Raw genomic sequence first — 23765 nt, forward strand, 5'->3', positions numbered from 1 at the left:
GAAATCTACGGTCTCTACGGGGATCGCGAGGTATGAGTTAATTACAATCTAAAATATGAACCCTTGTTGTAAAAAACTAAAGTTGTCCTTTAAATCCTGAAAAGTACGAGTTTTTGGACTTAACTGTGAGGCTTTCCACCCGTCAGAGACCATGTGTGGATGTTCTGGAAATGTAACATTGTTGAGAATGAGAACCAATGCTGTGGTGGGGTCACCACCACCAGGTTTGTTTTCCTCCAGTGTACTCACACTACTGCTGGTTTCTATGCTACACGTGCAATCAGAGACTTGTGCTCTATGTAGGGATGGGACGATAAACATTTCACATCACGATTATTGTGACAAAAGAAATCGTGATTTACGATATTATCGCGATAATCAAAATCCCATTATCCTGGGACGGAACATTTGCCAAAGAATTGCAGATCTACAAGCTCACAACGCGTCACAACGTGACACGTTGCGAGCTTGTAGATCGGCAATTTTTTTGGTAAAGACATTTGATAGAGAGTGAAAAAAATACTTTATAACAAGTACGTATATAAGTACGTTTTACCAATTATAGATGGTTTAAGACATAGACCCTCTATAATTGGTAAGTGGTACTGGATATGTAGCTCGGTAAATTAAGGTGAATTGTACCCAGTGCATGACGGAGGACGATATCCCGATAGTGGAGTGTTTTTTTATCACGATAAACGATAATATTGCTTATCGTCCCATCCATAGCAATATGTATTCGTCGATCTACATGTTGCGCCTTGAAAACACCTCCTCTGCAACGTGAGCTTGCAGATCTGCTATTTCCTGCACTGTCACAACCTGTGTATCCAGGCGTCAGATCTAATAGAGCCTATTAAATTGACAATTACCCTTTCAAACAAATTACAAATGAAGAGATATTTGACACAACAGCGTACAAAAAAACCATCAAGTACACATTGCAATAAAAATATCAATGGTAGGTCCAGCCTGGCTTAAATTAAAGGCTTATTCATCTTAAAAAACAACAACAACAACAACATGTTTAAAAATGTTTCTAGGCAAGACAGTAAAAAAGGCATGCCTAACATGCAGCAGGCCTTCAGGAACACATCTTTAAATGTTAAAACACCGTTGTAGGTAACATCCTGCACTTTGGTATTGACATAACAATGAACAGACAATAGTTTTTTGGGGCTTTGAGGGATTTTGTTCCTCGCAGAGCAAGAAAGATGGGCACATTTCTGTTTAGTGCAGTCGAAGAGTTTCACTCCAAAAGGAGTTAGCTGCCAGTTGAACCCTTTCAAAACGATCACTGGTCTTTAAATATAACACTTAATCTGTAATATTTAACATTTAAAAATGATGGGATCGCTTGTCTATTTCTTAAAACATACACGATCAACCATGCATACAGTAAATCTATTTATAAGCCTTTTTTTGCAGTGAAACTCCTCAGTTTAGGTTCAGTGTGTTCGCATAGTGCAAGCTTTCTGGAACCCCCATAGAGACTATCTGAAGACATCCTCAGCAGGCTGTGCTGTTGCTGGCATTACATTGTGCGGACTAAAGCCTGCTTTATACTTTCTTGTGCATTGTGTCTTGTGTTGTGAGCTTATGGTTCTGCTATTTTGACACAGACACTCAACTCAAGTATAAATAACCCTTTACATTGTGCTAATGCTAACACTAAAACATGTTTCTGAGCATATAGCTGTTGACCACATCAACCCCGGTGTCTCTACTTTGGGCATGTTATTGCTTATCATTGCTGCATAAATGCAATAATAGACACATCCGAAATAAATAAAGTAAAAACTGAAATCAGTTTTTCTCTTGTCTGAGGACATTTTTAGGATATCTTCAGTGACTCGTGGAGGGTCCCTGGGCCTCATTTTGAGAAACATATTATAGTCAGTGCACATGGGTAGACAGTGCAAGTAGAAATGCCCATCCGCTAAGTTCCCTCAAAGCCCAAAAATACATTTTAGCCGGCATATCTGTAAATAAAACAATGCATTCTTGTTCCTTATGGCTAAAACGAGTGACTGTTCTGTTGTTGTTTTCTTTTAACCTCTCTTTGATGTAAACTGTATTCATTTACCCCCTTCTCCCCCTTCCCTCTACAAAGAGAAAAAACTAATTAGGGAAATTAATAATGAAAAATGCTAAGACAGACAATCAGTAAAAACAATGATAAACAGTATAGAACGCTTATATGACTTAAACAAGACAAAGATTCCTCCATATTTGGAGGGGGGTAATAATTCAAAGTTGAGACAAATAAATATGAAGTAGGCCTACTAAAAAGATAGGAGTAGAGAGAAAAGGCTAAGAATAAGTATAATAAAGGACAAGTAAGATAAGAAAAATAATTGTTTCAGATAATTTCTCAAGTCGTGCGTTTCTCAAGCTCCCTCTCATTTAAAACAACAAAACAACTGAGAATATTCAAGTCAGGTAGTGTAATGGGAATTCTATCAGAGTTGTATGTTACGTCTAGTTAAAGCCTGCTGTGGGACCACAATCAGTAGCTACGTTTACAGGACAGTCTATTTTTGGTGTGCGATGTCGCTGTACAACAGAGCATAAATTCAGCATTATGTTTGAAGGTCTCTCTACCAAGCAACGACTGAATCATTTTTTACTTTTCTCTTCACTCAATCCAAATCAGGAAAAAATAATAATAATAAAAAAAAAATAGTTTCTCTGTAACAGTGTTTCCTAACACACTATCAGTTCTCAGTAGGTTGGATGGGTGCGTACGTACAGTCTCATATCAAATATTTGTCAGTATATTTTGATGGCAGTTCTGTACGATAGCCTATGGTGCTTAAAGCCTTTCGAGGAAAAAGTCAAAAGACAGCATTTATCATCATCATCAGGGGGACATAACGTTCCAGGAAGTGGAAAGTTCTGATTTGAGCAGAGCCAAAAACCAGACCCAGTTTCTCCATGAGCGCCAAATTCCTTCCGCTCCTTTTCCAGAGCAAAGAAGAGCCGGCTACAAAAATGATGACAGACTTTTCCCTCGATTATTTCGTTACCAGGCAACGTTCAATGCCATGGCAACGTCCTACATTATGCCTAAGAGTGGAGGGGGAACCAACGCACACGTTTACAGTAAATTGTAAGGACACAGGAAAATGTGTTGGCGTGTTCACTTTAAATTGGCCTTAAAGACAGCAGACGAATGCTGTGCATTATGGAAGAGTCACAGAGCAGGATTGTGCAGCTTAAATCATTGCTGCTCACAACTGCAGAGTAGTGAAAAACAGGTCTTTCTCCGGCTCTGTAATCAAGTTCAAGGAGTTCAAATAAGATAAGAGCTTCTCCTGTGGTATTTCTATCCATCTAAGAAATGTTGGAAAGAAACTAGGAACATTTACCTAAGTACTATACTTAAGTAACATTTTGAGGTACTTTTACTTTACTGGAGTATTTTGAATTGTTTATACTTTTACTTTTACTCCACTACATCTCGGAGGCAAATATTGTAATTTTTACTCCACTGCAATTATTAGAAAACTTTAGTTACTACTTACTTTGTAGACTTGGATTATTATTACAAAACATACATTAAACCACTTCAGCCCTAATAAAACTTGTCTAATTGAAAATAGGCGATCTACTATCGCACAACGCAACGTGTTGTGAACTTGTAGACCTGCTATTTTTCTTTTTATAAATGTTACATTTCAAACCTGTGAAATGAGACATTCTGCATTATGGGTACTTTTACTTTTGGTACTTCAAGTATATTTTGACGTCAATACTTTTGGACTTTTACTCAAGTACATTTTGAATTCTGGACTTTTTCTTGAGACAGAGTATTTCTATATTGCAGTACTGAAACTTTTATTTAAGTAAAAAAATTTGAGTACTTTTAACACCACTGCATCTAAGAGCTTCTTCTTGTGTGTGTATTCATTTCTAAGAGCTTCTGCTGGTGATTCTATTCATGTGAAGTGTGTCTGCTGCATGTGTTTCAACTTGATATAGCTCCTTCTTTTTCTGAAGTTGTGCATTGCAGTAAAATAAAATACAAATAACAGTACAAAAGAAAGATCTTCATATAAAGACTGTTCATGTTTTGTTTAGTTTTTCCCCCCTCAAAAAGGATCTTGTCTTACTCTCAATAACTCTGCTGACAGCGAGGTGGAAAACAACCCACACCTCTTGGTAAACGCTGGGTTGTGTTTGACTCACAGGTGCAAATTTTGCTTCTCTGCGTATATAGACGAAACACTCTGTTCGTGTCTCCTATCCATACCGCAGTCCACACCAGAACCAAAGAAGTCTCTTGGTTCTGTGTTCGGATTCAAGTCTTGACTTTGCACAAGTCCAGTTTCATTAGATCTGGAATGAATTTGATACAAATCTGTGTTCAGATTTATACAGTATTTCTTAATATTGTAACTTTGATGCTTTGTTTAGATAGGAGAGTGTAGAGAGAGAGGGGGGAGGTGAGGCGACGTGAGGGAGTTGGATTTGAACCCGACGGGTCCTTGTGGATCACAAGGAACATGCGGTCAGTTCACTCCCTGTCTGGGCCACCAGGCAACCTGTAGATTGTTAAACCAAGCCTTCCTCGGTCTTAAAGCCGTTTCCAGGGTCTGAGTCCAAACAAACAAACAAACCAAAAACTGTATCCAGTATTCCCGAATACACTATTCACCCTCTATAGTGGAATCCAGATGGGTTCTCTGTTTTCTGGGAATCCAAACTTAGAACCTGAGTCCAGGTTCCAAATTCCAGCATTCCAGATTGATAAACAAACATGTGTCTTGTCTTGTCTTGTCTTGTCTTGTCTTGTCTTGTCTTGTCTTGTCTTGTCTTGTCTTGTCTTGTCTTGTCTTGCCTTGTGTTGTTGTTGTGGCTTGGGTGTCTCAGGCCACTGAAGCCACCATGTGCAGTGTGTTGTTGGTATAGACAGCAGGCTCCGGCACCGCCACAGGAACGGTGCACTCTATGAACTGTGTCTGGGAGAGCTCTGGCTGCGGGGCAGAGCCAGGCCCGGTACAACCCAGACAGGGCAGCGCAGAGATGAAGAGGATGGCGCTGCCCAGCAGAACACACACTCCACTGAGGTAGAACGCTATGTCATAAGACTGGGTCATGTCGTAGAACCAGCCTTGAGAGAAATGGACATAAAAAGAAACAAGAGTTAACTATGAAATGATGTGGATCTAGCTGAAGCTGACTGCCAGCCTGTGACACCAGTCATCACGTCTATGACGTATCTCTGATGTATAGGCAAGGTTTCAGAATTGACTTCCATTGTAAAGTCCAAGTTAAATATTTCATAATGTATAAAAGATTATGTGAAAAAACGTACTGGTAGCGTGTATACAAAGTGTGACGCTTATCAGTCAAGAGGTTTGTGAGATTATCTCCAGACGGACGCACAGACAGACAGGCTTGCAGAGCCACTCAAAATACATAAATAAACGTGTATGTCTAACATGCAATCTTTTTTTATATATATTTTCTGTAGACATCGTGTTCGTTCCAAACTAAGATCTCCACAATTTGAAAGACAAACAAACAAAGAAAAGCTATACCTTTGTTTCCACAATGAGAAATGTATAATACATATCTTTACATGAAAATGAATATAATGTACAGCATATAAATCCTGTGCGATAAAATATGCATGTGCATTTTTTACCCACACAAGACCTACAACTCAGAGCAGTGTGTTTGCGTGTCCACACGAATGGCCGTTCTGGGGGTAGTGTGGGGCAGAATTAAATTGGCCCAAGGGCTCTCTTTTAGTCTTAATCCATCCCTGCTTAAGACGGGAGCATTTCATTCAGCAACACAGAGCGGTGGTGTGTTTTGGAGAAAAGTGGACCAGACAGACTAGAACTAGTATCTATAATCTGGAGTGATATTAAAGTCTGGCTGCACGCAACACAATTTCCTAAACGAGATTTCGAAAAACAGCCAGCAGCACAAGCGCACTAACCGGCTGAGAAGCAGGTTGGCTTCTTCTTCTTCTGCCGCCAACATTCAAAGCAGTAATGAACTCATGAAGGAGATTTACAGTATATTTTCTCTATAAAACAACATAATTCGCAATGTTGTGTATGGCTAGCATTAACTGCTGCACCAGAGATTGCCAGAGCAATGAACCCATTAGCATAGTTATATCTACCTATAACTGTATGACCATTATCATATTATACATAAATCTATAAGCATTGCCATGCAACTTGGGAATCCGAAGGTTCCCTCTTAGTGTTAGTGTTTACGTGTCCAGTGACTGAACCCCTAACTGTTCGCATGGTTTCCTATGCTACTGGTGTGGGAATTGAGTGTATGAATGGGTGAATGTAATGCACATTGTAAAGCGCTTTGGATAAAGGTTCTATATAAATGCACCATTTACAGAACTCTATGGGCCCTATTTTGCTTTATGAGTTCAGTTCATTGAGCATTTTATATTATTTTTTTAAAATGAAAAAAGACGATCTATAGCATACATGGGCAACTGGCGGCCCGGGGGCCACATGCGGCCCCCACCTTCACTTAATGCGGCCCGCAGGTTAACACTTTGCCGTCCGAAATAGAATGGTTGTTGGTAGATTAGCCGTGAAATTTCTATTATTATATTATGATCTGAACCGCATTCATTTTACCAGACATCCAGCGCTATATCACGTGGTCTTCATCCCCCATTACCATTCCGCGATCCCCCGTTGTTTTACTCACCCCAGTTCCCAGTGAAATTCTCAATCTGCATTGGCTTAGAGTGGGAGATTCGGCTGACGCATCATGTCCCCGTGCGTTTCGCGTGCGCGATCCGTTCACGTAAATGTCCCCTCAAATAATCCACGTGTGACTCAAGAGTAGAACTGAAAAGTATCGCTAGCATAGCCACCAGCACGGCTGCAGTAGAAGCACTCGTGTACAGACAGTAACCGAATGGGGGAAGGTGCCTTGGAGAAGGAAAGGGCCATGACATCACTTCTGCTTCATGTCAGACCAGCCATGAGCTATCAATGCACGAGTGGTGACTAGGGAAGGTTAGACGATCGCCGATTTTCGGATGAAAATCATTTATTTCGGTAAATACGGGAAAGTACGGGAAAAGACGATTGGCTGCCCCTCCCCCCCTAGGAAGTCCGATATAGTACGGTTTTAATATTAAGGGGCTCCCCGTGGCTTGGAAAGGGTTAATATCAGAATACTGATATATTATTGATTTCAGCTGTTTCAATTCCAAACATGCAAACATGACCCGTTTTAATTTATCAGTCTATCTTAGTAGCTTAATGACTAGTATAGTACTAAAATGTTAGTATTTTTTTTCAACGTATTTGTATTTAAGTTCATAAAGTTAACATGAGTATAACTAAATGCATTTGAAATTAAATACAATTTGTACATTTCAGGATTCCAATTAAAAAAATTACAAAAATTATTCAGGATTCCAATTCAAAAGAAGCAAAAATAGCAGATCTACAAGCTCAAAACGCGTCGCAGTGCGACGCGTTTTGAGCTTGTAGATCTTCTATTTTTGCTTCTTTTGTATGAGACACTAGAATGACAAAGTAGGTGTAGCAATATGCATTGTGGCCCTCTGGTGTGAAGGTGGAAATATAGTGTCCCTCTCCATCATCAAAGTTGCCCACCCCTGATCTATAGCAACACGTTGTGAGCTTGTAGAACAGCTATTTTCACTATTTTAACCAATTAATAAAAGAATAAAACAAAAAGCTTAATAATTAGTCATAATGGCATAAGACACTGTGCAAAATAGGGCCCATGTTATGACTGTTAAACAGCTATGTATATAACAGTACATTACCATAAGGCTATATACCGGTACATAAATCTATGACTGTTACTGAGGTTGAATTATACAGTACATGAATCTCTGACTGTTACCATAGCTACGAGGTCATTGTCTTACCTACGACAGGGGGTCCCAGCATGATCCCGAACCCTCCAAAGAACATGAGGATGCCGTGAGCCTCGCTCAGCCGCTCCATGCCCACCAGCTGGGTGGTGACGTAGGATGTCAGGGACCAGTTACCAGACAGGAAACCCAGGAATGTGCACAGCATCTGGAGACCCAGATATGTCCTGGAGGGTGGAATGGACCAAGAGATATTAGGTATAATCATAACACTTATATTTAACATTTACATACAGTGTATCTGAATATAGCATTATAGACAGTGATGAGTCAACTAAGTATAGTGTTTAAAAGAAACACTATAGTTGACAGGGATCCCCCCAGGCTCTATAGTAGGTCTAATATATTTCCCTCTGTACCAAATCTCTGCAATGTGTTTCGTTGTGATGCGTTGTGAGCTTGTAGATCAGTTATTTTCACCGAAGCTAGGGACGCTAGGGTTCAAGATGTTAAAGCTATAATGCGGGAATTATTGTAATGAATAATACAATATATATTATCTGTATTGAAAGTATGTTATCACAATAACATCAACTAGTTAATTTAACAACACTTGCTGTCAATGAAGTTATTTGAAGCAGATAAAACCCTCTCTTCGTGGGGAAAGAGAAGCAACGGAAACTGACAGGTAGTAGCATTAACAGACAGCAAATATGTAATATTAATCATTCATACTTCTATATAAGTCTGTCACGATTATGACATTTTACATGACGATTAATTGTCGCTCAAATAATTGCGATTAACGATTTAATTGTGTTTTTGTTGTTGACAATTACATTTCTGTTTGGCTTTTAGGCTTTGAAGTTGCACATATATATACAAAGAAATTACTGACATATTTGACAACTTTATACTTAAAAAGAACATTGATAGTGGAAATAGCCGATCTACAAGCTCACAACGCGTCGCGATGCGACGCGTTGTGAGCTTGTAGATCTGCTATTTCCACAATTTTTGACTTTAAAAAAAAAAATATGAAGATTTTTCAACATGGAAACGATTATGAAGATTATGAAAAGATAATCGCGATTATGTCAAATAATCGCGATTAGACGATTATGTAATAATTGTGACAGCCCTACTTCTATATGGGATATGAAATGAGGTTCTCCATTTACTTGGTAATGGGGATTAGCAGCAGGCCCAGGCCGCTGGCGGCCAGGGTGAACGCATAGAGGTAAACACTGTTGATGGAGGGCAGGTCGGCCAGCATCCCCAGAGCCATCTTCCCCGCCCCGGCCGAGATGGCAGTGAGGGACACCAGGGGGATCGCCGCCACCCCCTCCGACAGCCCCTCGCTCTGCGCCACGTCCTCCATGAAGAGCAGCGGAGGAAAGGCACCTGGACGAGGAGAGCGGAGAGGAGGAGGAGAAGGAGGAGGAGGAGGAGAGGAAGGTGGAGAGGAGAGGAGAGGTGGAAGTAGTAGGTAGTTTATTCATCCTCCATACTTGGCATTGGGGGGAAGGACCTGTGTGGTGGGAGAGGGAGGGGGGGACGGAGCATCAGTAGAGCAGTGGTGGAAAATGTACTCACACGTTTTACTTAACTAAAGGTGTCAATACTGCACTGTAGAAGTAAATGGTAAATGTTGCATTTGTATAGAAGTACGTCTGTTACAAGTAAAAGTCTGGAATTCCAAAATGTAAAAGTACAAAAGTATTGGCATCAAAATGTACCAAAAGTAAAGTGCTCATTATGCAGAAAGTCCCATTTCGCAAGTTCTCAAATGTCTAAAAGATCTTTTGAAAATTGCAGATCTACAAGCTCACAATGTGAACTTTAGATCGGCTATTTTCAAATGGCTGAAATGTACCGTACTATATAGGGTTGAAGTGGTCAATTGACGTTTTGTAATAATAATCGAAATCTACAAAGTAACTAGTAACTTAAGTTTTTAAATAATTGTAGTGGAGTAAAAAGTACAATATTTGCCTCTGAAATGTAGTGGAGTAGAAGTCATTGGAAATACTCAAGTAAAGTACAAATACCTCAAAAGCACAGTAAATGTACTAAAGTTACACGACTGCAGTAGAGCATTGTTGAACAAATACTTCATACACACACGACACATGTCACATGTGCATGCTTATACGCCTCATATGCAGCGCATGGACACACAAACACACCTATACAACAACGCCAATAAACTGTTGGATGGATTAAATGGATTGATGGATTAGAGCAAGCTCAAATCTCATGACTGAAAATGTTCAGAAACAGTGTAAAAGGAGCCCCACACAGTGTAGCTCTCTGTTACCTAAACAATTATGACAATATGAAGAATTGTCATGTTATCATTCTTAACCTTTGTTCTTCCTGTTCTACATACAGCCAACCAGTTGCAGAAATCACAGATCGAGGCTTCAAAACACAGAACTGAAAATAACCGATCTATAAGCTTCACATTTCGTATCTCTTCACTTTGAACACTTTTTCTTTCTGTTTTCTGTTCACCGAAAATAGCTACAAGGTACATTGTGGGCTTGTAGATTGAAATATTCCTGCCTAATGTTCCCCCCAGAATAAGGACGCTGGGGTTCAAGTGGTTAACAATAACAGCGCCGCCCAGAACATTATGACCTTAGTGAACTTCCCGTTTCAAACCGCTGCCACGGAAAACAACGTTAAACTGCTGAAACAGCTGACAGGATGCTGACATGAGTTTTTATACTATACGTAGATCACTGTTACTCAACTTCCGGGGACCACCCTTATGGGTCTGCAACTCGGGGAGTTTCTTTTTGTCCAAGAGATAAAATAATAGGAATGATAATTGCATCTAATAGGAGCTCGCTGCCTAATGAACTTTCCTTGAAATTAAAAAGAAGCACTGCTATACAGTAGATTACATACATATTATTGAATATACAGTACATAAGGAACCCAAAAGACAGACCGAGCAGGTCGTCCCTTATTGATTCACCCGTACAGTCACAAACGGCAGATGACATTTGAGGAGTCAGGCTCACAATAGAATGTCAATTGGAACATACTGTTAATTGGAACATACTGCACAAACATGAACATAATGTTCAAACCACAAACAGAGGGGAGGAGACTCACCTAGACTGAATAGGAAGAGAGAGACGCACAGAGACATGAACACTCTGTCCTGAAACAAAGCCAGTGTAGGGGACAAACACCTAGATAGAGAAACAAAGAGAGAAAAAGATAATGAGATTATTTTATCTACAGTCTATTAAATATAGAATCTATTCTAAACCGACTTGTGTGTTGTCAAAAGATAACAATAATAGCAGAAGTATGAATGTGTGTGTGTGTGTGTGTGTGTGTGTGTGTGTGTGTGTGTGTGTGTGTGTGTGCGTGTGTGTGTGTGTGTGTGCGCGCGCACTCACGTGGAGTAATCTCTCAGTCTGTTCTTAATGACTTTGACCAGCGCCGAGCAGCTAAACATGCCCCCCTTCTTCTCAATGGCCAGCTCCTTGGTTTCTATGACGATCACGAGGTCCTTGGCCAACAGGGGCTTCTCGTTGGGCGACAACAAGGCTTCCGGGGACACCTTGATGACTGGCTCCTCGGCCGTGGGGGCCTTCTCGTACAGCTGGCCCTTGTTGGCCGCCCGTTCCAAAATGGCAGCCCGCTGCTTGAGGTAGTACTTGGGCGGGGTCAGGGGTCGCATGGGGCCGGCGCAGGCGATGATGTTGAGCGCCAGCGCGCCGATGATGAGCAGGCAGCCGTCCAGACCAAACAGGTCGATGAGCTCGGTCTTCACCGTGGCGTAAACAAAGCCGCCTACGCTGCCACCTGGGAGACAAACATAGACCGTAAGAAATATGGCCAGTGTCATGCCATTGGTTTCTACAAACTTTAAATGAACCCATTTTTGCAGCGATTTCAAATCCGCCATCTTTCTGTATCCGAAATCTATCTATTTCCGGTCCAAAATGCTATTATTTTTCAAATGAATGGGGTCTACTTTACTATTTAAAAAAGACTTTAAACTAGCGATTGAAAACATAAAGTGTTTATGAAAAGGTTTACTAAGGTAATAAAATCATCAAAGTGGAGAGTTCACTGTAAAGTTCTGATGGGCCATTAATAGGAACAGCAGGCTCAACGAGAACCCGTAAATAGGCTTCAATTCCAGCCAACGAGGTTTACTACTTGGAGTAACAACACAGTTGTTTGTGTGATCAATGACAGCTAAACACTAAAGCGTGCCCACAATGGTAAGTGAGAGGAATAGGACCGGTTAAAACATTGACACATTGGGTTACATTGGTTGACACCTAAGGGTGTGTTCACGGTATCCACCTTTTATAATGAAAAAGCACTTCCTCGAAAACTTTTTCTGCTCAAAGTGAACAGAGAAAAAATGAGGGAGGGATACAGTGGTTGCAGAAATTAGGGTGTGTTCGCAGTATCTGCCTTCTATGAGAAAAGAGCACTTCCTCGAAAGATATTATGCTCAAAAAGAGAGAAAAAAAGGAGGGAGGGATAGCGAGATTTACAGTAACTGATACTGATGGAATGTATACAGGCTGATAATAACGTTTTTTAAACTAGTAGGTGTAGATATGAAATTAATCAAGATTAAGAAACTCTGTGGCTTATTCCTTGTCTAAAATGTATAGATCATTTAGGGATAAGATGCCAGAGACACCCACCAGGTGTTTCTTTTTCTCCTCCTCCCCTGAAGTCGGTACCAGATAACTTAGTGTGTGGTAATACCGGTGTTTGCATGTGGTGATCACGGTAGTTCATGTGAGGTCACGGTAGATTGTGTGAAGACGGTCTACCTGTGGTCACGATTCCCAAGGCCAGGCCTCTCCTCTTGTCAAAGTAGAGACAGGTGATAGTTAGGGTCGCCGAGTACACCAGACCACAGCCGATACCTGGGAAAACCCACACTCATTAATACATAATGATCTAAGGTTTCTTGTCCACAACCTCCAACACTGCAAGGTCTCTCTGAATGCCTATGATACAATTTTCTTTTCCTGACACAGAAGACAAAAACAAGCAAATCTGCGAGAGAAGAGAAGAGAAGAGAAGAGAAGAGAAGAGAAGAGAAGAGAAGAGAAGAGAACATAGGGGGATCTTGTGAACCCAGTGGGATCTTGTGAACTCACCGACCACAATGCCGTAGGAGAAGATGAGAAAAGAGATGTTTGGAGCGAAGGCACTGAGCATGAGACCTCCTCCAACCATCACCCCACTGAACACTGTGACAGGCCTGGCTCCAAAGTACACCACGCACACACTGCACACAGGACCTGCACACACAAACATAGAGCATAATGAGAGAACATTATAGTCTAAGATAAGACAGGCAGAAAAACAGAGATATTATTTGCTTTCTTGTGATTAACACAATTATCTATCCAACCCCAGGGTGTTCTTGCATCTGCTTCACTTGTTGATGACCCACTGAGATGTGTGTGTGTGTGTGTGTGTGTGTGTGTGTGTGTGTGTGTGTGTGTGTGTGTGTTAACATGACTCTTGGGGTGGAAACAGCACTGCAAACATAACCTGCTGCTGGCTGTTGTTCTATGTTGCTAGGGTGATAGAGAGAGAAAGAGACAGACGGAGAGTGGGGGAGAGAGAGACACACCTTCATGCACGCACGCACGCGCACACGCACGCACGCACACGCAAACATACACCACGCACACCACACACACTGCGGCTGGTCGTTCTCACCGACTATGAGTCCGACCCCAGACACCAGGGAGCCGACCCAGGCCGTCATGCCTTTGCCCTCCTGGAAGAGCTGCAGCCATCCCGGGTACAGAACCCCCACCGACTGTGGCGAGCCGTAGGCCAGGAACTGAGCCATGAAGCCGGCCACGACCACGGCCCAGCCCCAGCCCCCATCCGCGGCGCTGGCCGGGGCTCCGTCTCGCCTGGCCCTCCTCGCGGAGGAGGGCGAGGACGAGGAGATGCACGTGGTGGTGGTGACAGTGGTTTGAGCGATGGCGACGGCCATGATCCGACCGTTCAGGTGATCTGTGGCTACAAGACAGGGGAGGGTCCGAGGATCAAAACGAGCGCACCGCCTCGATTCGATTCAGTCCTTGATCTGCTGTAATGAGAGAGGGAGTGGGAAAGGGTAGAAAGAGGGCGGAGATCAAAGGAAACATCAGGAGAGGGAGAGAGAAGGAAGAAAGGGAGGAAAGTGAAGAGAAAAGAGAGGGAGGATTAAGGGAAGAAAAGAGGAGGGGGAGGGCACATTTAAATTAATGAATACTTTACTGTTGGGATATTAGTCATTGCACATTATGTGGAGTTAATCCTCTGCATATTAGGAGGAGTATTAGGAGGAGCAGGTTAAGGGTTAAGTGCCTTGCTCGGGGACAGAGAGACTTCAACGCAAGGATTGATCTAGTTCCCAGATGGCCTCAGTCTCGATCCACTCATCTACAGCCTCTCATATTTGCTTTGGTTGGTTTCTTTTTTCTTTTCTTTTAGTTTTTTCTTCTGCTGCACATCTCAAGTCAACCAAACCGCATGCTGCTAACGACTAACTCTACTGTCCTACAAGGTATTCAAACACGGGTCTTCTGACCTGCATAAGAGACCAAACTTCTACCACTCATCCAAGAGGCAATCCCGGCTTATCTATTCTGAAGGTCGGGAGATATTGCACTTACAGTATGTGCATCGGGCAGTACTACTTGTCAATCAGTAGGTGTCCTATACCCGACACCAGGGTCCACAAACTAAACAAAGAATGCATGGCTGACCTCAAAATACCTTGAACACCTTGGTGGTAGCATCCTCTGCCCTTCACCCCCCCCACCACCTCCTCTGCAAACATACTTGTTGACGCTTTTATTTCAATATGTATTGTATTGTATGTATATGTATATGTATATTATGTATTATGTATTACTGATAATTACAATGGACCATAATGGAAACAAGCCCTCTGGGTGTGCTTTGAGCATAACCTTTGACCATACATGTCTCAGTGGACAAAAATCAGGCACTGCAGATGTAGCCTATACTAGAGTTATATTTTATTAACATACTCTACCATACAGACTGATTAATTAACATCGCCTTTTAATCATTTAATTAAGCTTCAAAGTGTTCAATCAATCAAAATTAGCCTACTTCTCAGTCAGGAGAGAAACCAGAGGTTGTCAACAGATAATACTGGAATGCAACTGAACAGCAACCCTGACACTTGTGTAACACAATCCTCTCCTTCCTCCCTTGTCACAGTGTAAACATTTAAAAACTAGATACGGACGGGAAGGATTATACAATATTTTCCTGTTTAACTGCAAACTGAATGGCTGTATATAGCGCAAGGTTTAAGGTCACTTAATTGTTTTAAAACAAAAGTCGCAGCCGGTTGCGACTTGCGAGTGTAGGCCTATTTCAATTGCATCATTATTTATCTCCCTTTAGTTTCAGGCAGCCTTCAGCGCGCAATAACAATTTGCCTGGATGCGGATCAGTGCGCTGTGTGTGCAGCCACACGCACCATGGTAACGCGCCCCAACCATAGAGGGCATCTGTGGTGTGATGACTGACTGTGACCTGGTCGGTCGGTGGCGCGCATCATTCATTAACCAACCCTCCAAAACTTCAGAGGACAAAATGAAAGCGTATCGAAGCATTAATAAAGATAGGCCTAAAACAATATCTACAGGACAAGATCAGCAGACATTTTGGACGAAAAGGAGCACCAATGAGAAATAATGTAAAACAACAGGCGAAAGAAACTGAAAGCATTGTTGGTCGACATAACACTAACAGTATACAGTATGAATAATAATTAATAACACAAATAATAATTTGTGCTAAATTAATAATTAGCATCTGTGCAGGACTTTGTTTATCACATTTTCAGAATTTTCGATCACAAGTTCAGCTTAATTCCCGATGAATCCCTTTCTCTTTCTGGACATTAACTCGTGTTTTCCTTGACAAAGAAAAAAGAAAAGAAACAGAACGAACCTTGCCGTGGTGGTAACACTGGACAGGACACCTGCAGTCCGATCAGATGCTGTGGTGGTGCTGGATCAGCCAAGCCTCTGTCTCTCTCTACAAAGCAGCCCGGGTGGAAAGGCACACCAGTGGGGATGCTGCTGCCGAGCGATGCGCTGCTGCTGCGCCCCGAAAGTGTGCCGCCGCTGCCGCTGTCATCATCATCATCATAGCGCCACGCATACCTCCTCCACCACGATGAAGCGACTGTAGCGTCTCCTGTAGCCGGAGAAAGGAGCGCTGCTGCGGCCTTGTGTATGTGGCATCGTCCGCTGAGTGTGTCCGTGCGAGACTGTGAGTGAGTGTGCTTGGAGAAAGAGAGAGGGAGAGACGAGAGAGAGAGAGAGCCGGCGAGACACGGAGCTGAGCTTTTGTGTTGCTAAGGAGAGGAGGAGGAGAGAGAGAGAGAACCGGTTAGAAGCTGTTTCTGCTGGTCTGGCTTTCGTTACACCGCACTTCCTCCACCTACCCGTGTGCACGTGGGTGTGTGACTGTGTGTGCGGGCTGGCGGGTCGGGGGTGCGTGTTGCGTGCGCGTGGGCGCGTGTGTGTCACAGAGAGCGTGGCTACAGCTGTTTCAAACATCAAACGGTGTGTGTGTGTGTGTGTGTGTGTGTGTGTGTGTGTGTGTGTGTGTGTGTGTGTGTGTGTGTGTGTGTGTGTGTGTGTGTGTGTGTGGCCGTGTGGCCCTCATCCTCTTTTCTCAAACAAAGAGCCATACTTATCATGTTCACAGACAAGAAACTTAATATACTTAAAACATATAATATCAATGGCCTTGCCATTCATTAAGCCACCTTAAGTTGTGTACATGTTGTTAAACATTAACTCTTTGGCAAAGAGAGAGAGAGTAGACCTAAATGAGAGGAAGCTGGGACATTAATTAGTTGAGCCTCTATTTTTAGACAAACTGACATCCTCCCAAAAGGCATATGACTTTAATAGGCCTACTGTAGCCAATCTATTCTCGAATTGAATCATAGTCCTTAATGCACTAAAACAATTGAATTGCTCTATCTATCTATCTATCTATCTTATACATCATCTGATCTAATACGTCTATCTCTAGGCCTATAATACATAGGCTACGTCGCAGCATCTGTGTCAAAGCTTTGAAATCCCCCAAAATGCTTGCATCAGACAGAATCATGGGGCCAAACCATGCGGGGCCAGTCAGAACCGGTTCAAAGCCGCTTCAACAATAAGAAGTAATTTAGTCTGCTAATGGCAGCAGTCACCACAACCAGGAAAAGATGACTAGTTTCATGTATTTAAATTGGAGCAGTAAACATATGATGGTGGAAAGGAAACTGGGGGTAAAGACTTGAGTCAAAAAGTATTTTTTTTATTCCGCTGCTGTCAGATGTAGGTCACAGCAGCAGATGAACAAAGAGTGATGACGTCACGTGAGGAGATTCCCAGAACGTGAGTAAGCTCAACCCACGCTCCGGCGACGAGCCCAGTTCAGTTGCTTCAAAATAAAAGCATTATGTCCTAGGCTATTATTAAATTAATGCCAATGATAAGAATGACTGGAGAGTCGGTCGTGGGCGTGGGGATTTCTGGGGACTCCCTTCAAGAGTTAGGAATAGCCTGTGATTCTAAACTTGGATTCTATAGGCCTAGCGATATGTAGTAGCCTACAGAATTGCAGTATTGCACACAAGCATGCATGGCAATATTACTGTTTCGTATGCAAACCAATTTTGAAATCCACAGCTGTAGATTGACTTATCGCCAAATAAAGGCTGGGTTTCGAGGCTAAGGTTGACTTGACCCAATTTACTTTTAAATTTACTTTAAAGATCCTACATTCTATGGTAGTTTTATGAAATTATGAGTTTGAATTCTATTTAAAGGTGCTAGCCTGTAAGCCATTGTATTGTAACCTATAAACGAAGAGCTACTGTGTCCATGCAGTAAGGGGTCTCCCCTCTTTAATAAACAAATACAAAATAATCGTTCAATCATCTGAGAGAGTTTATCATCTTCAGTTTTATAGTATTCCAGTTAAAATATGTTATCAACAATTTGCACTTGTATTCTGCATGAGTTCCCTCTGATCCATCATAGACTACTATTGGATGATTGGTATCCCAACCTGAAAATGTATTTTCTGTTTACTAAAGAGCTGGAGATGCAGCAAGACCCCTGTTACGGAACAAACACTCTAGCAATGCCAATGACTGATATAGCCTACAAATATAAAGCTGTTACCTTACTTTGTACATTTACATTTGCACATGCACAAAGTAATTTTGTAAATTGTTTATGCTCTTGCATGGCCTCATCAACCTACCGGTATTTGTGCAGTCTTGTTTTCTGGTTTTTCCTTTTGGTGACAATATACAACAATAAAGCCGCAAGCGACAAAAACCTGATCTACATACAAGGTTCAAGGTCAATGCTTATGTTACAGAGATTCTCTGTAACATAAGCGTTGACCTTGAACTTGAGGCAGACTGCTTTTTTTCTAGGCATAACTTTCTTGAGCTGGAGAGAGAGAGAGAGAGACAGACAGACAGACAGACAGACAGACAGACAGACAGACAGACAGACAGACAGACAGACAGACCTCAATACACTTCTGATATCACAGAGCTGGATAAGAACTGGAGGACTAGAGACAATATTTTAAAAGTTGTGATAACATTCTCTAGACAGTAAACAAACAGTTGCATCAAAGCTTCACCAGAGGGGTTGTCTAAACACGAGGAAGGCCTTGGACGAACAATATTGTATTGTTAAATTGTAGCTGGCCCTGCCCCACTGACAAACTATATGAACAATGGCTGCTCCATCTTTATTTCTCACGAGCTGAGATACCTGTGGACTTTTTTAAATACCTTGTACACAAACTGCATTTGCTCCTCTGTGCATTTATTGTGTCATTTTCTTTAGATTTTATTTTGGGGGGGGGGGGGCATAAATGCCTTTATTGATAGGACAGTAGACTGGCAGGAAATGGGGGGAGAGATGGGGAGTGACACGCGGCAAAGGTCGTCCGGATCGGGAATCGAACTGGCGACGCCGCCAGGCATCCATGCCTATGTAGCAATGCCTAAGTGGTATGCGCCTGGACCAGTAGGCCAGCTGCACCCCAATTGTGTCATTTCCATTCATGGATATAGACAAACTTCTGGTCATATAGAAGTAGGGATGGGACGATAAGCGATATTATCGTTTATCGTGATAAAAAACAAGTGGAGATTTAATACATCGTGATATCGTCCTCTGTCATGAACTGGGATCGATTCACCTTCAATTTGCCAAGCTGCATATCTGGTACCACTTAAACCCACTATAATTGGTAAAAGTTACTTATAATATACGTACTTGATACAGTCTTTTTTTTCACTCGCTATTAATGTCTTGCCAAAAAATAGCAGATCTACAAGCTCACAACGTTTTTTGGCAAATGTTCCGCCCAGGATAATGGATTTTGATTATCGCGATAATATCGTAAATCGCGATTTCTTTTGTCACAATAATCGTGATATGAAATCGTCCCATCCCTATATAGAAGGTGTGCTGCTTTTGAACAGAATAACCAGGTTACTGTATGGGATATGGATCTCTATCCATATCAGGCATATTAAAAATGGTTTAATGGTTTAGATAATGTAAGATAAGATACAAGCGAAAGCTTTATTGATCCCTGAGAAATTCAGGTGTCAATAACTAGCAATGTGAGCAGAACACAGTCCTGTTTAATTGGGTAATATTAATATTCCTTTAACCCCACAGGTTGTTTAGAACTTGTTCTTGTGAATGGCAATGCATTGATTGCTTTTTAACTTTGTACTTAGTAAGGAAAGTTGAATATGAACAGATTCTTATCTTATAGCCAACTAGACAAATTGATTGGGATGTGTTGGTGTTGACTAACAACAACACAACCAGATAGGTTGAATAACACCACAGCATGCATAGGAGCGACCTTTGACTTCAATGGACAATGACAAAGGACCAGAGTGTCTTTCTCATGGCTCAAGGGTTTGTGTCTTTGTGCCTGTGGTACTGGGGTCACTGGGGTGTGATTTGGGCATCTTGGTGATGGGAGGAGAGGCGCGTGGGAACAGTGCCAGGGTTAATTGAGTGGCAGGTGTCTGTGTTTGTGGCTAATCTCAGGATTGTCTCTATTTAGTGGAGCGCTTGAGCTGGGTTTGAGGCACTGCAAAGACATTGCAACGAGAGCTCTCTTCCCCCTTGCCCCCCCTCCTTCTTCTTCCTTTTCTCTTATGGAAATAACAAAAACTATGGAGCTTGCACAAAAAAAATTCACCCACTGTCCACTACACTGTTTGTTAATGTTTAGTTAAACCTGAGATGTGACAATGAAGTGGATTCTGATTCTGAAGTGCATCTGAACTGAACATCTGCACCAAATCCATGTGGCAAGGCAAAGGATAACAATGTTTGTAGCAGAGAGGAACTCTCATTAGGCCATGTGGTACAGTGCTGATCCCTTCAAGAAAAGAAAAAATAATCTCCTTTTGGGGATTGGAGCCAATCACCCACTGATAATAAGCTCACCTTTCTGAGCTTCTACCCCCACTCCACAACACAAAGCAATTGTAGGCCTAGCACACAATAGAAAATAACCGGTGATGTAAAAAATACACAAAAGACTCAGATTAGCATCGGAAGGCATTGTCATGGTCAGGGTATTCCAAGCGTTTACGTTTCCCACTAAGATCCTTCCTGGGAATGCAAATGTGAAATCCTATTCTTGCTCAATACCCTCCCATGACAGTCGATTATGTCTTAACCATAGTGGGTGTAACTAGAGAGGGCTCACTATTATGCAGCAGAACGTAGAGGCTCGAAGGGCCCTGCCCAAGATGAAGCTCACCATTGTTGCATGTGTCCGTTCTGTCTACCGAGCCCTTGTGTATATGTGTGTGTGTGTGTGTGTGTGTGTGTGTGTGTGTGTGTGTGTGTGTGTGTGTGTGTGTGTGTGTCTGTGGGTGTGGGTGTGAGTGTGTAGGGTTGGGCGTGTGAAATGGCTAAAAATAGCCCAGATATACTCAAAACATAAGACATACACGCACAATAATATTTCCTGTTCAAACAGGTGTTTTGCTGAGATATTATTCCTCTAGTAATTATGAGACGTCGGACTTTCATAATCCTCCGGTCAAACCCTCACAAACACACAGATGCACACACATGCACACACACACACGCACACACACACACACACACACGCACACGCACACGCACACGCACACGCACACGCACACACACACACACACACACACACACACACACACACACACACACACACACACACACACTTGAATGTTCTAGCCATGTATAAACAAAGTTGTACACACATACTGCTGGTACTGTATACAGTCATGCAAGCATATGCAAGAAAGAACATCAACCCAAACAAACAAACGTACACACACACACACACACACACACACACACACACACACACACACACACACACACACACACACACACACACACACACACACACACACACACACATTTAATCTGTTGGAATCTGGTTGGAGTGGAGACATGAAGGAAGCGTGCCTTAGTTATGTGTGCAACACTCTTCCTTACCCTGCTGTCTGCAAGTTTGTTTATTTAACCTGTCTGGAATATAATTTCAAAACACACACGCACGCACGCACGCACGCACGCACGCACGCACGCACGCACGCACACACGCACACACGCACACACACACACACACACACACACACACACACACACACACATCCTGTCACTACCAGTGCCAGGAACATACAATGAGTCAGGCGCTAAAAGTAAACTAGCCAACCTAAAACACTGTGGGTTCATCACGTTTATCAAAAATCATGAATCAGGGCTATATTTGTCAGTGAAATGTTGGCATGTTGTTCTGCAAAGACACAGCAATACAGCAGAACAACACGAAGATAATAATAAAAACTCTGGGTTGAACGTGATCTGTGGCACTGCCTCTGGTGTTGTAATTGTGGACATCCTTGAAGTATTTTGTCACGTACATGGGTATCTTAGTGGTGTAGTGTATATACACCAGGCCCATTGCAAGATGCTGTACTCTGTCATCTACTCTGAGCCACCCCACGCTTAACTGGTGGGTAGCGGTGAGGTGAGCCTGAAAAGGAAGGTTAGGCAGGACCCTAATTAGTTTGTTTTGGGCTGTTTGGGAGTCAGGTAGAGTCTGAAGGTCTAGGACGTATGGAGCAGTCCATGATGGTTTAGGGAAGGTTCGAACAGCCTTTCTGTTTTGCCTGATCTACATGAGCGAGGAGGGGAGGGTTGTGGGATTGGATCATGTCCTGAAGGTACAGGGGTGCCGGCCATGCACTTGGTTGCCCTGTAGTCCAACAACAGACTGGTGGGGGATGAACAAGAACCAAGGCCTCTGCTGTGATAAAGTCTCAGAGTATCAGGTGACTGACAACAACCAGACAAAAGGGTTGAGGTGGCAGCAGGGGTTAGTCGGAGGCCTTAGGGTTTTTTCGTGCTAATCAGTGGAGGAAAATACCCAGAAAAACCTTTTTATTTGTTTTGCACAAAAAACATTCCTTGGACTACAAATGGCCCCAGAAAACGCCCACAAAACTTGTGAAAAGTGATGACTCATCACTTTTCATCACTAAACTGATTAGCACAAAATTACCATTCTATCTCCCTAAGGCCCCCAACTAGGTGTCATTCTGGGTCCCAGGGGATGGAAATTGCCACCCCCATTACTATGAAAAGCTCATGTGCGTCAGTCACGCCTCAAGTCATGCTCCATATGGCCAAGACAGAATTAATTTGCAAGTGTGACTCGCGTCATGGTAACCACACTTGCAAATGAATAATAACCATGTCCCTTTTATGCCCATTCAGTATATGGAGATCCCTGATGTCATCAATATTAAGTGCATGTATGGGAATGCCCATATAGGACATATTATGTCGGTCAATGTCATTTATAACCTCAAATTTGGTTCCTTTTTGACATATTTCCCCCCACCTCTGAACACTGTCCTTCATCTCGATCGTAACATGTGTGTCCCTGTGTCCCATGTCACACATTCTGTAGATGGGCGGCATCTATACATGTGTGACATACATGTGACACACAGGTTATAGACACATGTTTTCTTGCCTGCAACCGAGCCCTGGTCCAGGGCTACCTGGACCATGCCCATGCCCATGCCACAGCTCTGGGCATGGGAGAGAAATGAATGCGCACACACACCTACACATACACACCAGGGTTATTATTAGTTAAAGCTGCACTATGTAACTTTCCTCTTCTACCCCGGATTTGAACCTGGTTTCCTGCGCAAGTGCTGACATTTTGACCATCCGGTCAAAATCTGTGTCAGATCCTGTGTCTAGGTGAGACATGACCTTTACACGATCTAAATGCCTCAATAGAAGAGCACAGAGACAAAATACCATCTCCCCAACTGTTAAATTGTATTAACCTATACTCTACCATACAAGATTGGACACAATGTTAATGTATTATTTGGGCCACTGGTCTGCAAGTGTTCCAATCCTGACCCCATGAGCAAAACACTTTGGTCCTTGCCATGCTCCCCCCACTCACCATTGAGCAGTTTCCTCCACGGTGGAAAGCCTGGTGACTTGAGGTTATTTGAGCAGCCATCAGCTGAATGAAACTGAAACCGAATTTCCCCCATGGGATTAATAAAGGTCTGCCTCATGTATGTACTGTACAGCACGTGTTAGAATCCAGGCATCTGCTGCGTCTTTACTGGAAATTTGAGCCCTGGGGTGTGTGTGCGTGCATGCGTTTCCACTTGTATACTTTACTTGTGAGGGGCAAATGTTCCCATAGAACAGGTATAGTAGAGAATTAAAAAAATAGACATTTCAAGCACAATTTTCCATCCATGAAAAAG

The 23765-nt window shown here is 42.5% G+C and overlaps 1 protein-coding gene across 1 annotated transcript; it reads right to left on the reverse strand.

The window, feature by feature from the left end:
* Positions 1-4871: 4871 nt before the first annotated feature.
* Positions 4872-23244, reverse strand: LOC308303036 (monocarboxylate transporter 9-like; the record flags this gene model as incomplete). Its single annotated transcript, XM_080747355.1, has 11 exons — positions 4872-5116; positions 7904-8076; positions 9031-9253; positions 10976-11055; positions 11269-11677; positions 12673-12768; positions 13006-13149; positions 13577-13888; positions 15845-16093; positions 23000-23057; positions 23200-23244. 11 exons carry the CDS (start codon positions 23242-23244, stop codon positions 4872-4874), a joined length of 2034 nt encoding a protein of 677 aa, XP_080603481.1.
* Positions 23245-23765: the final 521 nt, after the last annotated feature.

This window comes from Nannobrachium achirus, assembly GCF_963921795.1.
Source record: "Nannobrachium achirus genome assembly, chromosome: 18".
NCBI lineage: Eukaryota > Metazoa > Chordata > Actinopteri > Myctophiformes > Myctophidae > Nannobrachium > Nannobrachium achirus.